This window comes from Stereum hirsutum, assembly GCF_000264905.1.
Source record: "Stereum hirsutum FP-91666 SS1 unplaced genomic scaffold STEHIscaffold_16, whole genome shotgun sequence".
NCBI lineage: Eukaryota > Fungi > Basidiomycota > Agaricomycetes > Russulales > Stereaceae > Stereum > Stereum hirsutum.
Window position 1 is genome coordinate 684,677 of NW_006763146.1, and position 22,923 is coordinate 707,599.

At 51.1% G+C, this 22,923-nt stretch overlaps 5 protein-coding genes across 5 annotated transcripts; 4 read left to right on the forward strand and 1 right to left on the reverse strand.

The window, feature by feature from the left end:
* Positions 1-1,166: 1,166 nt before the first annotated feature.
* Positions 1,167-1,967, forward strand: STEHIDRAFT_124819 (uncharacterized protein; the record flags this gene model as incomplete). Its single annotated transcript, XM_007308866.1, has 4 exons — positions 1,167-1,539; positions 1,654-1,684; positions 1,765-1,839; positions 1,906-1,967. Coding segments are annotated over exons 1-4 (451 nt in total), but the record flags the coding sequence as incomplete, so codon positions are not given.
* Positions 1,968-4,845: 2,878 nt separating this feature from the next.
* On the reverse strand, positions 4,846-9,196 carry STEHIDRAFT_103429 (G-alpha-domain-containing protein). Its single transcript, XM_007308867.1, has 9 exons — positions 8,935-9,196; positions 8,844-8,864; positions 6,388-7,812; positions 6,185-6,310; positions 6,003-6,029; positions 5,670-5,927; positions 5,480-5,562; positions 5,353-5,386; positions 4,846-5,258 (listed from the first exon to the last, which is right to left on the reverse strand). Exons 1-9 carry the CDS (start codon positions 9,152-9,154, stop codon positions 5,209-5,211), a joined length of 2,244 nt encoding a protein of 747 aa, XP_007308929.1. The 5' UTR covers positions 9,155-9,196; the 3' UTR covers positions 4,846-5,208.
* A 3,664-nt stretch (positions 9,197-12,860) lies between these two features.
* On the forward strand, positions 12,861-14,952 carry STEHIDRAFT_85329 (uncharacterized protein). Its single transcript, XM_007308868.1, has 10 exons — positions 12,861-13,043; positions 13,125-13,212; positions 13,273-13,371; positions 13,430-13,454; positions 13,512-13,556; positions 13,611-13,685; positions 13,757-13,836; positions 13,915-14,441; positions 14,522-14,671; positions 14,752-14,952. The coding sequence occupies exons 1-9, from the start codon at positions 13,036-13,038 to the stop codon at positions 14,658-14,660; spliced, it is 1,086 nt and encodes a 361-aa protein (XP_007308930.1). The 5' UTR covers positions 12,861-13,035; the 3' UTR covers positions 14,661-14,671; positions 14,752-14,952.
* Positions 14,953-15,718: 766 nt separating this feature from the next.
* STEHIDRAFT_161323 (uncharacterized protein) lies at positions 15,719-17,387 on the forward strand (the record flags this gene model as incomplete). Its single annotated transcript, XM_007308869.1, has 14 exons — positions 15,719-15,779; positions 15,857-15,914; positions 15,989-16,019; positions 16,089-16,229; positions 16,329-16,409; positions 16,489-16,546; positions 16,614-16,662; positions 16,720-16,780; positions 16,846-16,882; positions 16,954-17,003; positions 17,068-17,073; positions 17,158-17,171; positions 17,238-17,277; positions 17,358-17,387. The coding sequence occupies 14 exons, from the start codon at positions 15,719-15,721 to the stop codon at positions 17,385-17,387; spliced, it is 717 nt and encodes a 238-aa protein (XP_007308931.1).
* Positions 17,388-18,095: 708 nt separating this feature from the next.
* Positions 18,096-22,758, forward strand: STEHIDRAFT_124824 (uncharacterized protein). The gene is made up of 18 exons (XM_007309058.1): positions 18,096-18,909; positions 18,970-19,272; positions 19,369-19,442; positions 19,502-19,594; positions 19,655-19,706; positions 19,785-19,818; positions 19,893-19,982; positions 20,059-20,158; positions 20,244-20,300; positions 20,375-20,551; positions 20,705-20,867; positions 20,931-21,007; positions 21,066-21,170; positions 21,249-21,620; positions 21,696-21,804; positions 21,897-22,105; positions 22,171-22,380; positions 22,461-22,758. Exons 1-18 carry the CDS (start codon positions 18,792-18,794, stop codon positions 22,482-22,484), a joined length of 2,367 nt encoding a protein of 788 aa, XP_007309120.1. The 5' UTR covers positions 18,096-18,791; the 3' UTR covers positions 22,485-22,758.
* Positions 22,759-22,923: the final 165 nt, after the last annotated feature.

Sequence of the window (22,923 nt, forward strand, 5' to 3'; positions counted from 1 at the left end):
CTCTTTTCGGGCGCCTTTCGGAGAATATGTGGGACCCTAACCCGATGACAGGGGCAATCGGGCGCTTCGAGTCCCCCTTCGAGCCTCGCCGAGATTCGGGCTCTCATCTTGCCACTGCCCGCTTTGAACTCTTCCTTTGTAAGGGCTAAAGGATTTGTTTCGCAGGTCTGTGGTTCTTCCTATTCGTAAACACTGTAACGAGTCTCGCCGGGGCTCGTAGCTGCTCTGGCTCCGGGGTGCTACGGATGGCTTGCTAGACTAGTGAAGTTCACCTCCCGCTCTTCGTTGCCGCGCGAAGTGGCGGATTTTCGCAACTGCAAGAGGACGAGAGTACGTTCTCTTGGTTTTTTATTAGACTATTACAGGCTGTCTTGGGCCTGAGTTTGAGCTTGGTCTAAGCTGCTCTCGTTCCGGGGTGCTACGGATGGCTTATTAGTGAAGCCCACCTCAGGCTCCCCCTCTTCGTTGCCGAAGTGGCGGACATTTCGTAACTGCAAAAGGACTAAGAGGATGCTCTATTGGTCTCTTATTAGACTATTACTGGCTGGCTTGGGCGTGAGGCTGAGCTTGGACAACTGATGCCTTGCAATGGCCTTTGCCAATACAACTTCTTTGACAAGCGCATCAGGAGTGCCCCTCACTGTCCCCGCTTCACTAGTTCTCCGTTCTCCCTTTTGTTTGCGTAGGAGCAGTCATGGCATTGGCAGGCAAACCATTGATTCTCAACACATCATACCCTCTCTTCATCTTTGAAAGTATGTATAGTTATCGCCTCCAAGGACGAGGACACAAAGTCGTATAGTTCTCCATAGTGCGTCCTTTTCACGTAGGCTTCTAAGACTCTTCTGTGTCACCCTTGCTGATAATATTCGCGCTGTATTAGAGCTGCATATTCCTTCTTTCAACTATACTATAACGATGCTTAAGTCACCACGTCCTCTACTTATTGCTATGGCGTGCACGCCTAATACTCGGACCTACTTGGACCGACGGCTGCCAACGGTTGCCGTCATCCCTCCACGTGGACCCTCGCTTCGCTTCTGCCGTCGCGTCCAACGCGACCTTTGTTCGCCTCTCTTGACCTCGCTTCCTTCATGTTTCCCTCCATGTTACACTCCAGCGCGCAGAATGATTGGGAACACGCCACTCAGCTTCCGTCGTTTCACGAGCTTCAGCTTCGCGTACCTCCACCACCTGGCTCGGCTCCCGTTTATTGGACCGCGAGTAACCACCCCATGTCCTTTCCGCCGCTTAGACTACATGGCCATGATGAACCACAATCACATAACGAGGGCGTCAATACTGCGTTATTGCATCGTTATGAACCGGCGCCGCCAATAGAAGTAGATGCCCTGGAGGATGATGATGAAGTTGACGCTATGGTCCAGGAGAGCGAAGATGTTGACACCAACAATGACGTGGAACGCGAAGGCAACGACACGGCGCTCGAGGGCGAAACGGGCCTCGTCGAAAGTGCCGATGAGATTACGACTGATCGCCCAATATACAGGCGCAGGCGAGACCCCAAGAATTGCACAGGTAAGTAGTGATTTAGGTGTCGGTTTGCGAGTCCTTGCTTGTCTTCGGCTACGTGGTCGTGCTCAGCTCGTATCTTTATTGACGTGGTGACTCTCCGTGGTGATCTGGGAACAGAGTGTCGGCGACGTAAAGTCAAATGTGACAGGTCCGTACCCATTACCCATCTCTATATACGGCCCCACATAGAATTCAGCACCGCACTGACCGGATCCGTCTGAATCGTAGGGGCACGCCCTGTGGACCCTGTATCAGACGTGGAGACGAAGCCGCAAAGACCTGTCATATCGACAAAAAATATGGGTACGTGTTCGCCGTCGTCTCGATGAACCAGTGATTTTCAATTCCTTTGGTCTCGTTTTACTCAAGATCTACAATTCGGAATGAGGACATCATGGACAAGTTGTTGAGCATGGAGCAAGTCCTGCATTACACGCTGTCTGAACTAGCAAGCATCAAGAAGCAACTGCTCGCAGTGGAGGCCCGTCGTGCCAGTGGTGTGCCAGTGCCCGTGCCAGTGACGGCTTCGTCGAGCTCTTACCATACGGACAATTATTATCGGCCCGGTGATTCCTTCACGCAGCATTAAAATTTCCTTGGTTAGAAGCCCCACATAGATTATGGATTCCATATTGATATATATGTCTCCGACTCCGACCGTTTCCTTGTTGCTCCCTCTACCCATGCAATGGTTCTGGTCCGGAACCCATTGAGTGTGAGCATCGGTACATACGTGGTCGAAATGCAAAGTACTTACCGTCAAGCGCTAATCCGTACTTATATCTACGTATACTCGAGAAGAATTAGATGAAGCTCGCTTTTTAGACCATTGTTTCCTAAAACAACACCTTTCAACGCAATTTAGCGGATTGAATATGACGGAACTTCGTTCTTGGCAAATCCGTTCATTGACCCTAAACGAGTGGCGAAACCTCCGAATCTACACTTCAGCACACAAAGTACGCCCGGTTTTTTCCTTTGTCCACTCACATGCGCTGCATCCATGGTCCCGATTTTCTACGACGTTACCCATCAGGTATGTCTATTGTTCCACGACTCGTTTTCCGTGAGTTTCTCCCCGAAAGTTGCACGGTTCGTGCACTAATAATGGTCCCGTGAACGGCTGGAGGCAAAGCTTGGTGAAAATAATGGAAGTTGGATATCCACTCCACCGATGTCTTCCGCACCTTGGGTATCCTCGCCGGGGACCAAGAGCCATAGAATACGTCGCGCAAGGAGATTCTGCAAGCTTATGAGGCGGAGACCGGTCCGCGAGACACCGTGTTTGCGAATGATCTAGTCTCAGAGGCCGGTTGCTGGGTTTGTAGAATTGCTGATATTCATCTGGGACTATTTTGCGGCAGCTCACCTGTCAGAACCGCTCGTCGAACGTCAGTGACTCCTCCCAGCCGTCATAGCGCCTTTCATCGCGCTATGTTTTTTTGGGGGGATATTTCGTGGCCACGGTGTACTTGCATCCCGAGGTCCGCATGAGCGTAAACCATCTCCAACCTGACCGTGACCCCCAAACTCAATCATGCAACACAAAGTTTCTTGAGACCGATGACCGGTTGACCACTTGGCCCACCCGTGATTCAGAAACAGATATAGCTGAACTCCAGACCCGAGTGTGGTTCGTCAGTTGCGCTCAGGACTCGAGATAGACGCGTAACGAAAGAAGTAACTCTTCGTTATCTGCAAGACGTGCCTGGCTATGATCAGGAGGATGATCAGGACAGGGGCTCGACGATTACCATCCGTGAACTCGGTAGAAGCGTAATGGATGGAACGAAGACCTTCTCTGCGACTTACTATGATGATTGATCTGGCCCAAGAATAACCGAAGAAGACGGGATGGATGGCGTGCCTGCGAGAAACGGGCTCCACGGAACACTTACATACAGCTATTAGCATTCTCACGAATCCACCGAAAGCAGATAATAATGGCAAGACCATCAAGTCATGTAACTCCATACAGACCTGTAGTCGATGATGAAGGCCTCCCGCAGCAAAACGGTCCAATCGCTGGTCCCAAGGACATATCAAGGTATACTTGGGCCTCAGCGGTATGTTGCCCATGGCGAATCGCCATCACGCTCAGGTCCAAGTGTTCCAAGTAAGGAGCATGACGGCAACGAAACGCCAACAGGCATCAGCATCCATAATCGTCGAGCCAATGACGATTCTCTTTGCTTGCCCCTATTAGCCTATAGGCGCAAAGTCCCCGTTCGAGAAAGCAGGACGTACACACATACGCCACAAAGCTTCTGGCATAGGTTAGCACGGTCCTATAGTCACAGTAATCGAGACGCGCGTAGAAGTCAGGAGACTAGAGGAGTTCCACAGCGGCGTCCAAGGACCTTTGATTTTTTTACGCGAGGATGGGACGGATGATAGACAAATGACATGATGCATGGATGGATGTGATGTGGCCCGCAGAACACATGCATAGATAGATTATGTCGCCTTAAGAGGCCATGTTGTAGTTCGAACCGTTCTACCGACTCAGATGCACGGAAGGTCGTTGGACAAAAGGAAAAAATTGTTGCATCTGATGACCGTTCCTGTCATGTCGTTGGTTTCCTGTATGCAATGGAATGTGTTCGAGGCCAATCAGTAACCAGCCTGGTAAAGTTTAGAAAACGACGAACGGAACTGAGCGAAAGCATCGTGATCAAACCCAAAAGAAACTCCCAGGTACCACCAACACGAGAGAAATCGGACCGCGGCTATACCCTAGAGCATTGTGCGCACCATCGTCTATTATAAGGCAGGGGGGTCAGTTGTAGATCAGTTGCTCGAGGCGGGCAGAATGCAGAAGGCTGAGGGAGCAGATCGCCGGCACATCGATGAAAGTCGAGGACAGTGGCGGCAGTATGCACGCAGAAGTGGAGCCGCGAAACCAAATAGACAGGGCAGACACAATCGCGCCAAGACAAAGGCACCAATCTGTCTGAGCTCTGGGGAGGAGGAAATGATGCATGACAAGAACACTATGTACTACTATGGAAAATAGATCTAACTAACGACACACACCCGTGAATATTGACTCCTGACTCATGACTCAGAAAATGAAGAAAAAGGAGAAGAAATCAAGGACCAGAAAAATGGAGAAATGGAGGACGAGCGCTCGACTGGACAGAATGAGACCCATTGCAGCAATCACAAAAAGAAAACAGATATGTTAGATCCGGTGGAGCAAAAGAAAAAGGAAGAAAAAATTGGACGAAACAGGGAATCAGTGACTTGTGAATGGAAAAAAGAAAAGAGAGGTTGGATGCTATAGCGATGTGAGGTGGGTAGCGCATGGTGGGTGGTGGGTGGGTGGTTGTATGAATTGAAGCATAAAGATGAGTGATATATCTGGATCGACGAGCCAGGCCGAGAACGAGGACGAGGGCGAAGGGGTAAAAAAGTGTAAATGGGAGCTGGATGATGGGCAGTGGAGGGTGGGGTGCTTAATGTTGACAGACAGTGCATTACAAGCCTCAAACAGAAGCGAAGACGGACAACGGACTCGATGATCTCAAAACAACATGTCGACAAAAAGCAAGAGGCGGGTGAGTAAGTAGGGGGTCATAAGATGTCATCCAACAGCCCAATCGTAATAAATGTAGGCGCACGCGCGAGGCCAAGAGTCGGAACGCGAGGCAACACTGTGGCCGAAAGTCGTTATACAAGCTTGGACTGCCTCAAATGTTGCCTGAGAACGATATCGCGCACTGTCACAAGTCAGGACGGTCGGGTGAGCATGAGCAAACGAAATTGAAGGTCCGGCTGATTACCGCCAAAGGTGTATAAAAATAAGAAGCTCACCACTTGCGAGGATACCTGCTGTCGTAGCAGTGTCCTGATAGGTCACGTCGTGTCGAGAGAGAGGGGGAGATAAGCATCGTGGACAATATGAAAGATATATGGGGATGGTGTCAATCAGACGACGTACCGTGACCGAGGTACAAAACCCATAGAACTTCCGCGGTGTCGGGCTATACGCCCTCTGTATAGCGCTGAACTTACTCCGGAAGTCTATTGCGCGAAAACCGTCATCGATAAGGTCGTGTTTGACAACCAGACAGACTAGTCAGTGTCTGTCTGACAGAAGCGCAGGGAAGGGAGGGGGCAAGGACACGCACATTTACTAGCCGTCTCCAGATCATTACTCCTATCCCCATAACTCTTCACATACTTCGCGAGCCTGACCCCCGCATCCAACTTCCGCTCCAACAGATCGCACTTATTCAAGAACAGCACGAGATCGACGTTCGCGAGCAGTTTGTTCGAGCAGACCGCTTTCCAGAGGAGCACGGAGTCTTCGAGACGGTTCACTTTGTGGTCTTCGGTTAGGACTTGGTCGAAGGCGGAGATGGGGGCGAGGAAGATTATGGCGTCGACTTTAATGATGATATGAATAAGGAAATAAGTCGGTCTGCGGGCTCACACGAGATTTGAGAAGGGAGGAGACGTACCATCGTCGAAGAAAGGAACCCATGTCGCTATTCAGAGAAAATACCGAGCTCAGCTCAAAACGTTCTATCCATGGTTAGAACATGGAACGGCCACTTACGTCGCTACATAACACACCACACAAAATAAAATTGCGCGTAAGTCGACTAAGAAGGACGGCAGGGACAAAGAGAAGAGAAAATACATACTTGAAATCTTGACCCGCCAACATCAACTATTCGCCACTCTGTCCCCGTCTGTGGCCCAGCCTCCATCTCGAACTTATACTCGGACACCCCAATCGTTTTTAGCCGTGCCTTGAGAACATCATCTACACGACCCACACCATAAAATCAGTTCCCCGCCCGAGAATCGACGTGAAGAACAGAACAAGGAAAACAAACGCACCATCCGTAGGCAAATACCCCATCTCCGTCACCCTCTCCAAATCATTCAAAAAAAACCCACTCTCATCCTCCAACCTCACCCTCCTCAGCGCCAAAACCTCCCTCACCCTCTGCGACCTCCACAGCGCTATCATATCCTCTCTACACTCCCACAACACCGCCTGCGCCTCGTCATCTTCCGCATCCATATCCCCACCCTCCTCCCCTATCCCCCCCAAATCCCCGCCTCTCAGCCTCCCGTTCCCGTTCCCATGTCGTGATAATGATGATGAAGAGGCCGTACTACCAACAGTCCGTATAAACGAAGCCCTCCACCGTCCCGGACGCACGTATATCTCCTTCGTCATCCCGCTCGCCGTACTATGCCCATTCACATACCCTCCTCCTCCTCCCCCTCCTCCTCCCCCTCCTCCACCTCCTCGTCCATTTGAATTGGAATGAGAAACAGCATCATACGTCGCCCCCAGATCGACCGCCTCCTCCTCATTCGGCGGTACGAGTTTCGCTTTCAATAAACTCTCGATATGTTGCAGCGGTAATAAACGAGCCGCGAGCGCGTCGAGGTCTTCGTTGTCTTCTTCGCCTGGGTGCGAGGGGAGGGGGATGGAGTGCGTGTGGGCGTACGGGTTGTTGTGGTGTTGTTGAGACTGGTACGGACTGTTGGGGATGGTGGTGCTTGTGACGCTCCCGTAGGAAGACATCATGGTGTTCGCGTTCGCCTGTGTTTGTGATTGAGATTGTGTTTGCGTAGGATACATACTCGACCCCGACCCCGATCCAGACGCAGACGCAGACCCCGACCCAGACGCGTTAGCCCGTGCATGAGCATACGACATCGACGGCGGCGAACCCCAAACCGGTGAGCTCGATCCGTTCCCATTTCCGTTCCCGTTCCCATTCCCGTTCCCATTCCCGTTCCCGTTTCGATATCCACGCCCATGTCCATGACTGCTACCATGAGCATGAGCATGCCCATTCGAAGGCCCAGGTCCGTACCCGTGGTCCCAATCCTGTCGAGAATGTCCATAGGCGGGATATTGTCCCAACTGCTGCATCCTCTCCCACTCCTTCTCTTTCTCTCTTTCCCTCTCCCTCTCCCTTTCCTTCTCCCTCTCCCTCTCCCTCTCTCGTCCCCCATCCCGCCCACTCCCCCCCTCCCACCCCCCAACCCCCGACTCCTTCCTCCCATGCCTCGCACTCCCGCTCCCACTCCCCACCGTCGGCGCCAACGTACTCGTCTCGTCCCACCCCGAATCAATAGTCCTCGCCCTCGACCTCGGCGAAAGTGTCAAAAACTGAGTGTTACGAACGTCAGAGAGCGCGGAGAGGATGGTGTGGATGGAGCGGATGATGTTGAGTTGGATTATGGAGCGCCAGTGGATGCGTTCGTCGCGGAAGGCGGTGGGGGTGTAGAGGCGTTGGAATTCTAGGGGGGAGGGGGGTTAGTTGTTGGGTTGGGGTTTTTGCGGGGGAGGGGGGTGGGGAGAGGGATGGATGAATGGAAAAGAAAAGAAAGTGTAGTGGGATTTGGATGCGTCTGTGTCTGGGACCATCAAGCAGACTGGATAGCGTGATCATAGCAGACATGATCATGACATGCCCGTTTCGGCAAATAAGCATGGAACAAGTGATCAACAGTCCACTCGGATTGACCATCGACTAGAACAAATGCCAAACGTTCCAATAGAAACGCAATCTGCAATCCTTCGCTCGTCCGTCCGTCCGTCCATTAGCTCGTGGATAAGCATGCATGCATGCACGCGTGCGTGCGTGCGTCCCACCGGACCACCTCCTCCGAAAATCAAAAACATATCAGACTCGCAAGGCTCTAGCTCTGCATGTCTATCACCCGAGCGATGCCTTCAAAGCCCGCCCAAAATTTGAGCGTGTTCGCCTTCGGGTTCGGGTTCGCCTTCGTTATCAAAGAAGTCCGCGCCCACGGACCGATTGCATCAATGTCCCGAAGACGACTCATCGAGTATCTGTAAATCTCGATTACAGCTATCCCTGCATCTCGATTGCAGTTATAACTTATCCCTGCACGCAAGCGTGACGGGCAGGGTATAACATAACGTAAACGCGCAATGCTGGATGGATGTCGTCAAGGTGATGCTTGATATACGATATACGGTATACGGGGTGGTATACGTCCGATGCTGGGATTCGGTGGTCAGGAGTCGGGAGGTCGGGAGGGTCGGGAGGGTGCATGATGTGGGTTTTTTGGGAGGAGGGTTGGTGGGTTTGGGGATGTCGGGGAGTGGAGAGCGTGATGAGGAGGATTATGGGGTGGTTTTGAGAGTGCGGGTGGGGGGAGAGGGCGTTGGCCGATCCATGGACTGGGTCATATCGAGGACCCGCATGACCCGGGGATGACGACGACGGAACAGAACGCAAGCACGCAGAAAAGAAAAACGAAGCACGAAGAAGAAGGAGAAAGAAAGGTAGAATTAGACTCACGTCTTAGAGTTGTCGATTTGCCTAGTTACGTTGAGCAAACAATTCTTTTTCGAAGGAAGAGAAGAGCGAAAAGGTGGAAAAGGATGCATACCGGATTCCGACTGGCCGAGAAGCAGTACTCTGATGATTCTCCTCTTCTTGTTCATCTGACGCTCGAGCCTAATAGCATCGTCTATGCTCTTCGACACCTGTCTTGCCTCCTCCTCTCGCCTCGTCCGTAGTGCACGCATGTCGGGGGTTTCGTCTGGAGGCGGTCGGAGTGCCACGGCGAGCGGGTCTTCGTCCTGCTGCGCAGAGCGAAAAGGCAACATCTGCGGGAGGTATTGCGAATTGGAGCTTTCGACGACGACAATGACGACGACGACGGACTACGCGACGAGCTCGAAGGGGGACGGTGGTGGAGAGTTGATGTGGACGGACGGAAGGGGAGGGACGGTCGGGCGGGGCAGACAGGTTGACGCGGTTAAGTAATGTCTGGTAGCGGCGGAGCGTGAATTTCTGGCTCTCATTTCTCCAGCGTTTTCTGCATAACGATCCCCATCGAGCACTTCCTTCCGACGACCGTGTGCCTGATCGTCTCCACCTCTCTTTCGTGTCCATATTTAAATATCATTATTTTCACGGAGCAAGTCCTCGGCGCTGCTTACTTTGCCCGCTGCGTCTCTCCCAAGCTTCGCCATCAGCCGACCTTGCACTTATCGGTCCTCGCTTCCTGCCTGCGAAGCCCCACCCCGAACCTCCCGGAACGTCCTCTCGCGTCCTGCCGCGTCCTCTTCCTCGTCCTCCCAGGATCCATCAGAACGGTCGCATCCTCTGTCCCATCCATTTCCATACTGCACTAAGACTCTCCATCTTTAGAACCCCTGCGTGCGCTCTTCCATGCCCCATCATCATCATCCTTACCGCCCAATCTTCCGCCTTGCTTCTCCCATCTGCATCTGCATCATCCACCGCCGATTCTTCCTGTCCATTTACATACATACCCACATCCCACCGGCCCATGTCCCATAAGGCCTCATCACTCACCGCGTCACCGTCCCATCACTTCCCCTCGGCTATCCTTCCTCTTCCACTTCTTCATATCCTGAATCATCCACACACGCACTCCTTCCCTCGTCTACTTCATCCCTCGAGGATTCAGACCGTTCTATGATCACGCACCATCCACTGTGTCAATGGGAAATTCGGACATCCGACCGTTCAGTTCGTTCGTTCCTGACTCAGTACATACACATCACCGCCACCGCCCAATCCTGAGGCAGCTGCTCCGACCCGTGCCTGACGATTGCCTTTTTGATCCCCTATCCCCCGCAGGGCGTCCCACGAGGCGAGACAGACAGGCGCCGTTCCGGATATGGCGTATCGGGTGCTAGTGGTGGGTCGCCGGTTTACATGCTACTCTGCTTTGACTCTTCAAGTGCCGAAGACCCCTCGCTCGAGGATGGGAGTACAGGCGCCCAGGAACAGACAGACATATGTTTAGGGTAAGTAATCGCGGTGATTTGACTGGACGCAGCTGTAGTTGGTCCGGCTGTTTCTTTCTCGTTATTGACGAGTAGGGTGCGAACTCGAACCATAAACTCCATAATTCGTCAATTGTGCGGTCTCTCGACCACCGAAATCCCCCCACCGTCCCCGTCATCTCAACCATCCCCACCATCCAACACGTCACGGAACATGAACCCACAGTAAGTACTAGTCCATCGATAGACCCTACATACATACGTATCCTGCGACTTACATACAATCCCACAACACGAAATATTCAGCCTCGAGGACAACATTACATACCTGTAAGTACTATAGCTAGTTATCTATCTATATCTATGAAATCACGATCTGTGTCAAAGCGTATCGAGATTGCCGTACATACAGGGTCCAGCTCGAACTGCGCTGTGTGCAAGACCCGATGTATGTATGTATGTATGTAAGGAGATGGATGGAAGGAGATGCTTGTTTACTTTATGTTATGTGCCTGACTCGTGAAGGTTACAGGAAAGGTAAAGAGCCCGGTGATTCAGAGGGTGTAGGCTCGTGTAGGGCGATGATTTTGTGAGTTGAGCCCCTATTCATTATGTATGCGCACATGTTGGACGCGTAACCTTTCTATTACCCCAATTAAATATTCACCATGTCTAGATTTGCCTCTCATATCTTTCGTTCATAGAGCAGGTTGTTCTGTGATGGCTGAATACTAAGTACGCCCAAACTTCCACAGCGGTCTGGCTGCTAATATTCTAATGAGCGCACTAGAATTGTAACTTACATGAACAAACAAACAAAGCGCCCTGGAACCGTGACCTTCAAACTCTCTTTCGAGGGACCGCGAAATTTCGAACGTTCGAAGCCTCGCACTCTTCATCACCTTCCCCAGAATCGCGCTCTCACTTTGAACTTCAGAGCGTCAGACGCAACAAGTTGGTCCATATGTACGTTGCCTTCTAAAGTTGTATGCTCTGCGGCCGCGTCTTGGCTGGCTACATCCGAATCTCTTTCTGAACACTTGACTCTTGCAATTGTTCGCGTCTCCCGCCAGTGAAAATTTGGTGGTTCGCATACTTGGACCTGCATTACTGCCAGCATAGACTCGGAACAAGCCCATGACTCACCGTAAGTAGTCACCGGCCGTGTCGGAGGGGATGCGTGGAGGGCGGAGGGAATGCACACCTCCTCGTCCTGGCGTTTAAATAAAATGTAAGCGGAGTAAGTATGTACTTAGTCCGTTTTGGGTCTTGAATGGGATTCTCGCTTGGCTTGAAAGTTGCATACTAGGATGGTACAGGACAACGTATATCGGGGGTGCTGGCGCCTGTACCCGATTTTTCTTCGGTCGAGTTTTCTTTAATACACCAGCAGTCGGAGGCTTGGCTCTTGCTACATAGCAGATGCATGGTCACGGGAGGTCGCGGTGTCCCCGGTATTTTCATCATGATTTCAGCTCATGGGTCAACATTACATTGACATCCCTTCGGTGCTCACTGGCACACAGAAGCGACTCGGAACACTCAACTTCGCGTATGTACTCCCCGGTGATCGCTGATAGTAAGTTTCCCTTTTATCCTGTGTAACTCCGTACTCACAGTGACATAGGATGTAACACACTTAACCATCGACACCGAACTTCCGCTGATCGTGATAGTCGAGAGCGTGAGGCACTCAGGCAGGGTGATGTCGGTGATCTCGTTCTGCTCGGGTTCGATTCCTTGATCGTCCCTTTTATTTTTTGCTCGAGTTACGGTATGGAGAGCTGACTAGGAATGTGATGAGAATGGCAGGTGTTGTTGCGTGAGTGTGAGTGTGAGTTGTGATTGGTATTTTCAGTATCGCATACGATCGTTCCTGAGGTTACAGTCTGAGGTTGCGTCACGGTGAAGATGATCTTTAATGCCTGGGAGTTTTGATCGTCACTTTTTCATTTGTTCGAGTATGTAATATGTAGAGAGACTTTTACGAGAACAGCAGGTTGTGATTGTTCAAGCTATTTATGTTCGTTCCTGAGGTTACATGCCAGTATAGATGATCTTTAATGCCAGTGCTTGCCAGGAACTTTCATGTTTGTATACGATCATCGGGGTACCCCTGAAGTCGATAGATACCAGCTGCTATACATACAAGGATTGTGTTGTTTGACGTCCACATTTGGTGAATAGGATGATGGTTGCAGTCTCCCACATGACTAGTACTGCTGCCAGTTTGTGATTTTGGTCGATACTAGTTGAGCTCTGGAAGCTGATCATTTCGCTGGAAATGGAATTACTGATACTTAGTACAGGAACGTCTGTATATGCGTGAGAGAGGGTGCAGGATACGGTTCTACAATTAGCGCTACACTATATTATTTAATTTCCACGGTGGTAAGTAATAGGTTCGGTGGGTCTCAAAGGCATTTTGAGAGTTCGGTGTGGCGCAAGTGGCGGGCCACCGTGCATCAGGATCGAACTCCGACGCGCCGCATTTATTCAGCCCCTGTTGCCGGTTTTCCCCGAGCCTAGGTTCCTTCCAACAACCTCCACCACTGTCATTGGCTCGCCACAGTGACTCGTCCGAGTGCCTCGGGAGAGACCCGGATCCTAGACTTTCATATCGACGACTATAAAACGGGGAAGATACTTTCTAGTAGAAGTCTTCCTCTACCTCTGTCCTTTTTTGACTCCAGTCTCCTGTCTGAATACTTAGCTATAAATCTACAACGATGACTGTGTAAGTCCTAGTCTGCAGTTGGCAGTGTGCTCCGGTTCTTGGTACAAATGCCCTGACAGTCTTCGACATACATCCGTATAGAACCCCTCAGCAGAAACGCAAGCTTGTTGTATGCCGCGATCTTGGTCCCGATGCCATGTCTCTACTACACGAACGACACGATATCGAGGTTCGCGACACGGCTCCGTCCTTGGCTGACAGATACTAATTACTGCGGTATTGATTCTAGGTAATATTGTGGCCGTATACAGATCGTGCATGCGACAGACAATGGCTCATGGATAATATCGTCGGTGCTTCCGGTGTTATAATCATGTTCACAGAGAAGGTGATCGTTTCGCTTTCGTACTATCCATCCATGCGCTGATACTCGATTTTTTTGTGAGGCCGACCGTGAGGTACTGGACAAAGGTAGGCTACAGCATCACGGTATTCTCAAAAAATCTCATTGATGTTCGAAACAAAAAGCTGGCCCTCAATTGCAAGTCGTTTCGACGTATTCGGTCGGTTACGGTCAGTCATTTTCTATCCAATTTCTTCTACGACAGCGATAATGACATCCATCAGATCATATCGACTTGAAGACGCTTTCAAGAGGCAACATACGCCTGGGATATACACCAGACGTACTGACAGACTCAGGTGAGCGCAAATACCCCAGTTATCATCACATATCAGATCACTTCTCGGCTGACAGCTTGTCTGAATTATAGTTGCTGATCTTTCTGTCACGCTCGCTCTCATGTCGAGCCGTAACGCTATCGAGGCAGCATCTGTCGTGCAAGCTGGTGATGTAAGTACCATGCCACAATATCATCCGTGCCAACCCCTCATCCCGTCATCTTTCCATTTCACTCCATAAACAAATCAGTGGCCCAACAAACCCTGGGCACCGTTCCTTTTCTGTGGCCCTCAAATCAGCGCCCCACATTTCACACCCACACGCACAGTCGGCTTCCTCGGTTTCGGTCGCATCGCACGCGCAACCCTCGCCCGCCTCGTCCCCTTCGGAATAACGCATTGCATCTACACCGGCCGGTCCACCACATCCCCTCCACAAATCGATGACGACCCATCTCTAAAACCATACCTCCAATCCTCCAACCCTCTCTCCTCCCTCAAATCCATCACTCGCGTCCCTCTGACCACTCTCGCCGCTGAGTCCGATGTTCTGTTCCTGTTGGCGCCAGGAGGACCGGAGACGTATCATATTGTTGATGAGGCGTTCTTGAGAAGGATGAAGAAGACGGCGGTGGTGGTGAATACGGGGAGGGGGACGTTGATTGATTCGGATGCGTTGGCGAGGGCGTTGGAGGAGGGGTGGATATGGGGGGCTGGGTTGGATGTTGTGGAAGGGGAGCCGGTTGGGGCTGATCATGTATTGATCAAGGAGCCGAGGTATGTCATGGCGCTTTGACTTCACCTCATCGTGGTTAAAAAAAGCTGATAAAATATGGTGCTCCGTGATTATGTTGCAGATGCGTTGTGTTACCGCATATTGGTAGTTCCACGACAGAGACGAGGAAGGTTATGTCTGCGATGGTTGTGAAGAACGCATTGGCCGCGCTGGATGGGCAGCAGATGCCAGCAGAATTGGACTTGACAGGACGAGTCTGAATTGGTCCTTGGTATGTTGTACCACATATTATAAATTATCTGCTCCCATACCATGTTGTTGACTTACTCTGATACTCGTTCACTGTTGAAGCCCCAACGTAGAATGGTCGTAGATGCCTGGCTATGTCCACCTAACGGACCATTTAGACCTATAGACTATACACCTCTCAATGTAGCCCTTTTGAGCCATGCAGACAACTAGACATCGTATGTACCTCATTACCCACTAGAATGTACACAGATTTCTGTTCGAGTATTTATTGACAATTGGAGAGGTTGAGTGGCGGTGGCCCGTCATGGATTTGAAATTCGATGAGGCTTTGTAGCCGGCTTGCTCCGACGTCCGCGTCGTTGTTCTCGACGCCTGCCCATCGACCACCATCCTGCTCTGCCTTACTCTTCTTCATCTATGGAAGATTCTGCAGCAGCCGATGCATGACTGCACGAATCATACCAATGACCTTCCGAGCAAGTTCTGAACCTCTCATAAGTATCTCAAGCTCGCCTACTGTTATACGCAGTACGTGCTCATTGGCGCGGCGATGGTATCTTTTGTATCGTCTACACTTTTGCATTGAACGAGCACCGCAATGCGCGTCAATGCTTAGTCTCGTTCGTCCGGTTCTGCTCATATGGCAGAATCTCATAAAGCGGCTGAACACCGGTCATTTCCTCACGCCCACGGCTTATTTCTCGGCTCAACCTCTGTTCAACCCACTCACGTCCTAACAATATCCCTCTCGCGTGACTCTCCTACCCTATGCCATCTTCTTCTCCCCTCACCAGCTATAGTGTCAGTTTCGCGATCCCGGATGGACCAGGCTTATTTTGTACGTTCCGTTGAGTCTAGCGGCATGACGGAAGCCATCCATCATTCAAGAGAAGTATGTATGGGGTTTGGACGGAAAATCCGAACCAGGTTCGTGTTCCGGTATTCTTGCACAGCGATGCTCATTACTGAAATGACCTCAGGTAGGTGATATAATTAACTGCACGAGTTTTGATTTAAGCTGCGGAGGCTCACAGTATGGGTGGTTAGGTTCCCTCTGGCACTTATTATGAAGTCCTTCGCTGCTCTCTTCGCTGCTGCTGCCCTTGCTATCCAGGCCTCTGCCCACTGTACGTTTTTGTTGAGTACGGAGCGTGTGGTATATGATGACTGATGGTATTATGGCTCCCCGTTGGATTTTGGATAGATACATGGCCTGGGCTCATCAGTTCTGGCGCTACGTCTTCTGATTGGGACTACGTTCGGTGCGTCGACACGCAATACAGACGTCTCGTTGGCACGCTCTGACGCTCATACTTCGGGATCATGCCTGGATTAGCGAGACGAACAACTATGAGGACCTTGGCCCTGTATGGTCGTTTACTCCAGTCCTACAAGTTATGCCACTGACTTTCGTGTCATTTCCTCAACATGATTAGATGACGGACGTTACGTCTGATGACGTTCGTTGCTACGACACTGCGATGTCGGGTACTACGGCTTCGACTGCTAGTGTTGCCGCAGGTGACACTATTGGACTCACCGTCCATGGAAACCCGTCCAACCTCTACCACCCTGGTGTAAGTACGCTCTTCAAGTTCAAAGCGGTGTTGTTTTCTCCTACGTGAACTGTACCTTACTGATTATGTTTTGTTTTGTGTGACACGATGCCACATTAGGTCGTGAACGTCTACATGGCGCAAGCTCCATCTGGTACCGACGTCGCTGACTGGGACGGTTCTGGAGATGTTTGGTTCAAGGTACGTAGTACAAATCTACGAAGCACATATTATATTTCGCTGCGTATGAGGCTGATAGGCATGACTTGTCGTTGTCAAGATCTTTGAAATCTCAGCCGTCACGGACGGAGGCTCGACCATCACTTTCCCCTCTCAAAGTGAGTACTCCACAACGTTCAATGCCGGTGTCGAATGCCACTGACCGGTACCATTAATTGGCACCAGATATGTCTTCCGTCTCGTTCCCTATTCCGTCTGAGACTCCCTCTGGACAGTGCGTGTATAGGCTGCCTTTATACTGCGCTGAGATGGCTGACAGACTATTGGATAGGTACTTGGTCCGCATCGAGCACATCGCCATCCACAGCGCGTCTTACTACGGAGGTGCTCAGGTATGCACATTCCTGAGTGTCATGCTGAATATAAATATATTCCCGATTGAATTGATATCGCACAGTTCTACATCGGCTGCGCTCAAGTCGAGGTCACTGGAGGTACGAAACGGTGCTTTCACTCGACATTGATGAGTCGCAGAAGTTGATATTATTTTTTAATTGAAAACAAGGTGGAAGCGGTACACCCGGTCCTCTCGTCTCCTTCCCAGGAGCTTACACTGTGCGTGTCATACTCAATCTGACTGCCGCCTGCAATGCTGATATGACCTCTATCGTCGTAACAGGGCTACGTGAGTTGAACTCCAGCTTCCGAGTCTGCTCCGGGTATGGTATACGTTACTGACCACCAACTTGAACATCCGCTTCGTTAACAGGAGCCCGGCATTCTGTGCGTAAACTGTCATATCTATTTCTGGTTCTTCTGATCACTCACAAATTCTCGAATTAAATCTAGCATCGACATCTACTACCCCATCCCAGCCAACTACACTCAGGTGAGTATAACTTCCATTCATTCCTTCGCTGCTGTTCCACCAAATGTTTATGATACATCGTTATTGACTTCTTGCTCTAGCCCGGTCCTGCTGTGTGGCCTGCTTCTTAGATATCCAAGAAGCTCTTGGGAATTCGAGCGGAGACGGAAGAGATGTGTGGCTTCTTGCGTGGACGTCGGGAAGAATGTATGTTTAGTTTTGAATCCATTTTCTTTGGGATATTGCGGTGCTGTGATCTACATACGTGTGCGTACGAGATGTGAGGGTGCCCCAACTGATGAACGATAGCATCCCAGACGAACAGAGGAGGAAGTATGATGCGTCAAGCCTACGCTGATACTATGTGAGAGATACTAGTAGAAACAAGGGTTGTGGGCGTCCTGTGCTTATTATTCCTTATGAGTCGTCGTTCTGAAATTCGTCTGAAATCCTCCCGTTTGGATGAAATTTCGGGTTTGGAATGTCCGGATGACGAACTTGTTCCTGCTCAGTGTTCCCGGTACCGTTTCGTCATTGACTCCGGAGATGTTGAACGAAGACTGTCAAGATCAAATCGAGGTAGACAAGAGGAAAGTCATTTCAAACCACTGCGTACCATCAAGTCTTTTATTTACCGTACTTCAATGTCTAGTGTATTGGCGGTGATCAACGAGCGTCTTCGGTCCGAAGCCGAGACAAACCTGCCAAAAGCAGTTAGCGGCCGCTCGGGGCTTTCTCGGGACTCGGAACGAGTGGACAGTTCAAAGTCCGTTTTCCGAGCCTTGGAAGGAGGAGATGGCCGCTGCAGAAACGTTCATGCTCCTCGACGTTCGGTATCCTGCAACCCCTGAGGCCGATGCTCTCGATGTGTATTCGTTTGGCTGTCTGTCTAGATTGCGTCGGTGTTCGTCGGGCTCCTCGAAGTGTCTGGATGACGGTACACACGAATTGGATGCGAGGCCATCTGGAACGGGGCGAGATGAAGCTTGAAGTACTTACACGCATACGTACTCGCCATCTCCCGACTCGTTCAGAGCCCCATCATCATTTGACTTTCCTCCACGCAAACCATAGGAGTGTGGCTGACATTAGCTGGTATTCTCTAGCTGGTATTCTTTCCCCAACCGACCCCATCGTTCTAACGGAGCCTTTTACTACGAGTGCGGGGGATAAGCCCTCCGTGGGGGATTGGCCATCAAGGGGAGCGCAGTCGTCGGCGGGGAAAGGACTTCATGACGTCGCACCCCGGACTTTCGTTTCTTCTCCCGCTCGACCCGTCCGTCCGTCCCACCTCCTGTCCGTCCACGGAACATGGCTTACCCAAAGGCCGTACCAAGAAACAGACGCGCTCGATACCGACGCCCGACTCCTAGTCGAGCCATGTCTTCGCCGCCCTTGAATCATTGCACCGTTTACAGTCATCATCGGTTCGTTTATATATAAGGGGGGAGGGCGTACGACATGGGCCCCCAAGGTTGCTTTTGCCTGCCCCCTCGTGATCACTCGTCCCAGGCGCACCTTTGACTTTGACCATCATGAAGTCCGCCGCATTCTTCAGTCTTCTGCTCGCGATATTCTCTTCCACTGCTGCTGTTCATGCTCTTCAACGACGCGATGACCTAGACAGTATCAACTACGAGAAATGGCCTGCCAGTACGTGCCTCCTCTGTCCTTAATCCCTTCAAGTACTCCAACCCTCATTCGTACTTTCAGAAACTTCCGATGGTGGCAAGGCCTGGTCGAGCGCGTGGTCCAAAGCCAGCAGCATCGTCGCCGAAATGACAGTCGACGAGAAAGCTCAGTTCATCACCGGCGACAACGGACGATGTGTCGGCTACCTCAACGGGATCGACCGTTTGAACATCTCTGGGATATGCTTGGAGGATGGACCGGTCGGTATCCGGCCTGTGCATGGCGCGTCGCAGTTCCCTGCTGGGTTGACTACCGCGGCTACTTGGGACCGCGATTTGATGTATCAGAGGAGTTATGCGATGGGAAAAGAGTTTTTGGATGAAGGTTTGTTTGTCTGTCGTCATGTCATGATCATACTTCCGCCCGTTTTAGATTTCGCTCTAACTTCGAATGCGGGATGAACTTTGCCGGTTATGTTAGGCGTCAATATTGCGCTTGCGCCTGTGACTGGTGGACCACTTGGTCGTTCGCCCTTGGCGGGTCGTAACTGGGAGGTTCGTACTCTAGCATCCCTGCAGCTGAGGAGCTATCGTTGCTTACGAGTAGACTCCAGGGATGGTTCGTCGACCCGTACGCTACCGGCGAGGCCAGCTATCAAAGCATCAAGGGTCTGCAAGACTCAGGCGTCGCCGCTACCTCTAAGCACGTAAGTACCCGAACCATACTCTTTACACTTTTACCCTTGCTGAGTCTGGGCCCCGTGCAGTTCATCGGCTACGAGCAAGATACCTACAGAAATCAATATAATCAGACCGAAGGTGGGGATAGTTTTCTCTGTCTCTCTCTGGTAGATACCTAATGACTCGCGTACTTATTTGGGCTGGCCTGATCAACAGCGTACAGCGTCTTCCCCGCGGGCGAACAACGCTCGTAAGTACCTACTCACTTCAACATATGACGTCATCGAGCGCTCATCTCAACTTGAACTTGAACGTGCATTGCAGGATCTCCTCGAACTTCGACGACAAGACTACACATGAAGTATACCTCTGGAGTTTCGCCGAGGCCGTCCGTGCCGGTGCTGCCTACGTGATGTACGTCTCTACCTCTCCCCGTCCATAAGTATCTCCAAGTGTTTGGGGACGGGACTGATCGAGGCCCTTGAAACAGGTGCTCGTATAACGAAGTCAACCAGACGCAAGCGTGCAATAATGCGTATACGCTTAATCATCTGTTGAAGACGGAGTTGAACTTCCAGGGAGGTATCATGGTGCGTAGTCTGTCCAGTGCTTTCTAAAAGAAAGAAAAAGAAAAGAGAAAGGTCTGATTGTGGCGTTCGTTCGGTGGGGTTGTAGAGCGATTGGGGAGGACAACATGATGATCTTAATTCTATGAACGGAGGCATGGACATCGTACGTTTTCGCCTCCTTCCTGCCCTTCCTGTTCACTCACTAATATCAACGACTCTCCTTTTGCCGTCTTATAGAGCATGCCAGGCTCAGGCTGGGACGGCCTCTGGGGCACCTTCTGGGGCGACTCGCTCACCACCCTCGTGAACAACGGGTCCGTGACGGAGGACAGGCTGGACGATGCGGTCATCAGGCTGTTGACGCCGCTTGTGTCGTTGGGACAGGACACGAACCCACCTCCGGAGGTTTTGTTTGTGAGTTCTCTTTCTCCCTTCTCCATCCATTCTCTCCACTCTATTCCCTCACTTTTCCGGCCTCATGCATTTCCCGTCATCTCATGCATTTCCCGTCATCTCATGCATGTTTCGATATGGACGATTCTGACGATTTGAATGGCATGTTCGTAGAACGCCATGGGCCAGCAATATTTCCCCTCGACCGTCGGGTACAGGAATGTCCGCCAGGCTTCGACGGCAGAGTTGATTCGCCAGATCGGAACGGATGGGATTACACTGTTGAAGAACACGGGCGGATTACCGGTGAAAAATCCGCAGAGGATCGCGGTTCTCGGTTCGTACCCTTATCACAATAGAGCGTTATGATCGTGTGGAGAGCTGACTTGTCGGTGATTAGGTACCGATGCTGGTGACAATGAGCTGGGTCCTTCGGGATGTGGATCTGATCTCAACAGTTGCAGTTTTACTAACAATGTAAGCTTTCCACCTTATTTTGAAGCCACACGTTACTGACTGATGGGCGCCACCTTAGAACGGAACGCTCAGCATGGCCGGTGGTAGTGGATACGCATACGCCCCTTGGATTGTTTCGCCTCTTGAAGCTATTCAAGCTCGTGTCAGGAAAGAAGGTGCCGAGGTACGCGCTTCTTCCTCTCCTTCCATCCACTTCACGACTTGAATCGGACACTCACGCCATATTCCGTTTCGGCACCAGATCGGCTGGGTCCTCAACGACACAGACTACGACTCCGTGACCGCCCTCGTCTCCACCTCCGACGTCACCTTCGTCTTCGTGAACGACTATTCCACCGAAGGCCGCGACCGCGCCGACATCTCGCTCGACCACTCCGGCGACGCGCTCATCGCTTCCGCTGTCAACTCTTCGTCGAACGTCGTAGTGGTGATGCATATACCAGCCGTCGTGGATGTGGAGAAGTGGATCGATAATGAGAATGTGACGGCGGTGGTGGCGGCGTGGTTGCCCGGCGAGGAGAGCGGGGCGGCGTTGGTTCCTGTGTTGTGGGGCGATGTGGCGCCGAGTGGGAAGTTGCCGTTTACGTGGGGGAAGAATCTGAGTGATTATCCTGTGAGTTTCTTTGCTTTTTTCTTTTTTCAAGGTGTGGTGCGGTGTGAGTGGTGAACTGAAGGGTTTTTTGTGTAGCCGAACGGGATCATTTCAGACCCTGTCGTTGCGCCACAGGCGAACTTCACCGAGGGCGTTTTCATCGATTATCGTTGGTTCGACGCTAAGAACATTACTCCTCGTTACGGTACGTTTTTCACCTTCACTCACCGCACATCCGTTCACACACTCATCTACATCTACTCCCTCCCTCCCCCTTCCTTTATATATATCGAATAGAATTCGGCTTCGGACTGTCCTACACCACCTTCTCCTACTCCAACATCAGCCTCGACTCGACCTTCAAAGCGGACTACACCGCCATCCAGGAGACCGCGGAGCCGTTCGAGGAGTACGATGGGACGAACAGTCTTTATGATGTGCTTGCGACGGTTTCGGCGACGGTTTCGAATAGCGGGAATGTGACGGGGAGTGAGGTCGCGCAGTTGGTGAGTCCCCTTGTCGTTTTCCTCTTGTGAGGATAGCCGTTGACTATATTTTGTTTGCTCTGTAGTACGTCTCCATCCCGGAATCCGACCAGCCCCCGAAGGTCCTCCGCGGCTTCACCAAGATCAAGGATTTAACGCCTGGATCGACGGGTCTCGCGACGTTCGAGCTGCGTCGTAAGGATTTGAGCGTGTGGTCCGTCGAGAAGCAGACGTGGTATATCCCTGATGGGGAGTTCACGATCTCTGTTGGTGCGAGTTCGCGTGATCTGCCTTTGGTACGTTTTTTGTCTTTGTCGTTATGAGACGGATGGTACTATGACGTCTGTTGTACTGATGCGTGTGTCTGTGTTTGTAGACTACGACTTGGTCGAGCTCATAGGACTAAGTAATTGAACTCCTGGACTGAACTTTCCGTTGCTTTTCGTGCTTTCTTTGGCTTCTCTTCGTCCAGACAATGTACCATCATTCCCCATTCAATACTTACTCATGATTCGCTTTTCACCTCACCATTCACCATCCACCACTTCATGACTTACACAATATACGAACCCACGACTTTGACGACGTGAAAACAGTATACATAGCGTAGGCTCTCCATGCGTACACTGCCGTGTGATGGGCTCTACTCTGAACCATACCTCTATCGATTATACTTACAGTTTATAATACCCCTTACTCAGATTAGTGGATTTCGATTTTGAAAAGATGAAAGATCAAGAATGAAAAGAGTTCGTTCTGCGAAACTGAATTGTCGGTGGTAATGATAGGGCGTTCCAGCGAATCATCCATTTAGCTATAGAGAAGCGACGACGTATAAT

Excerpts from the sequence above, each read along its gene's own strand:
- STEHIDRAFT_85329 (XM_007308868.1), top strand. Across the intron at positions 13,372-13,429 it reads TAATCATGTTCACAGAGAAG|GCCGACCGTGAGGTACTGGA; the intron begins GTGATCGTTTCG and ends TTTTTTTGTGAG. Across the intron at positions 13,455-13,511 it reads CCGTGAGGTACTGGACAAAG|CTGGCCCTCAATTGCAAGTC; the intron begins GTAGGCTACAGC and ends CGAAACAAAAAG.
- STEHIDRAFT_103429 (XM_007308867.1), bottom strand. The coding sequence starts at position 9,154 with ATGTTGCCTTTTCGCTCTGCGCAGCAGGACGAAGACCCGCTCGCCGTG. Across the intron at positions 5,563-5,669 it reads TCTGGAGACGGCTAGTAAAT|ACTTCCGGAGTAAGTTCAGC; the intron begins GTGCGTGTCCTT and ends TTCGCGCAATAG. Across the intron at positions 5,387-5,479 it reads GGTTTTGTACCTCGGTCACG|GACACTGCTACGACAGCAGG; the intron begins GTACGTCGTCTG and ends GTGACCTATCAG.
- STEHIDRAFT_124824 (XM_007309058.1), top strand. The coding sequence starts at position 18,792 with ATGAAGTCCGCCGCATTCTTCAGTCTTCTGCTCGCGATATTCTCTTCC. Across the intron at positions 18,910-18,969 it reads CTACGAGAAATGGCCTGCCA|AAACTTCCGATGGTGGCAAG; the intron begins GTACGTGCCTCC and ends TCGTACTTTCAG. Across the intron at positions 21,171-21,248 it reads TCAGGAAAGAAGGTGCCGAG|ATCGGCTGGGTCCTCAACGA; the intron begins GTACGCGCTTCT and ends TTTCGGCACCAG.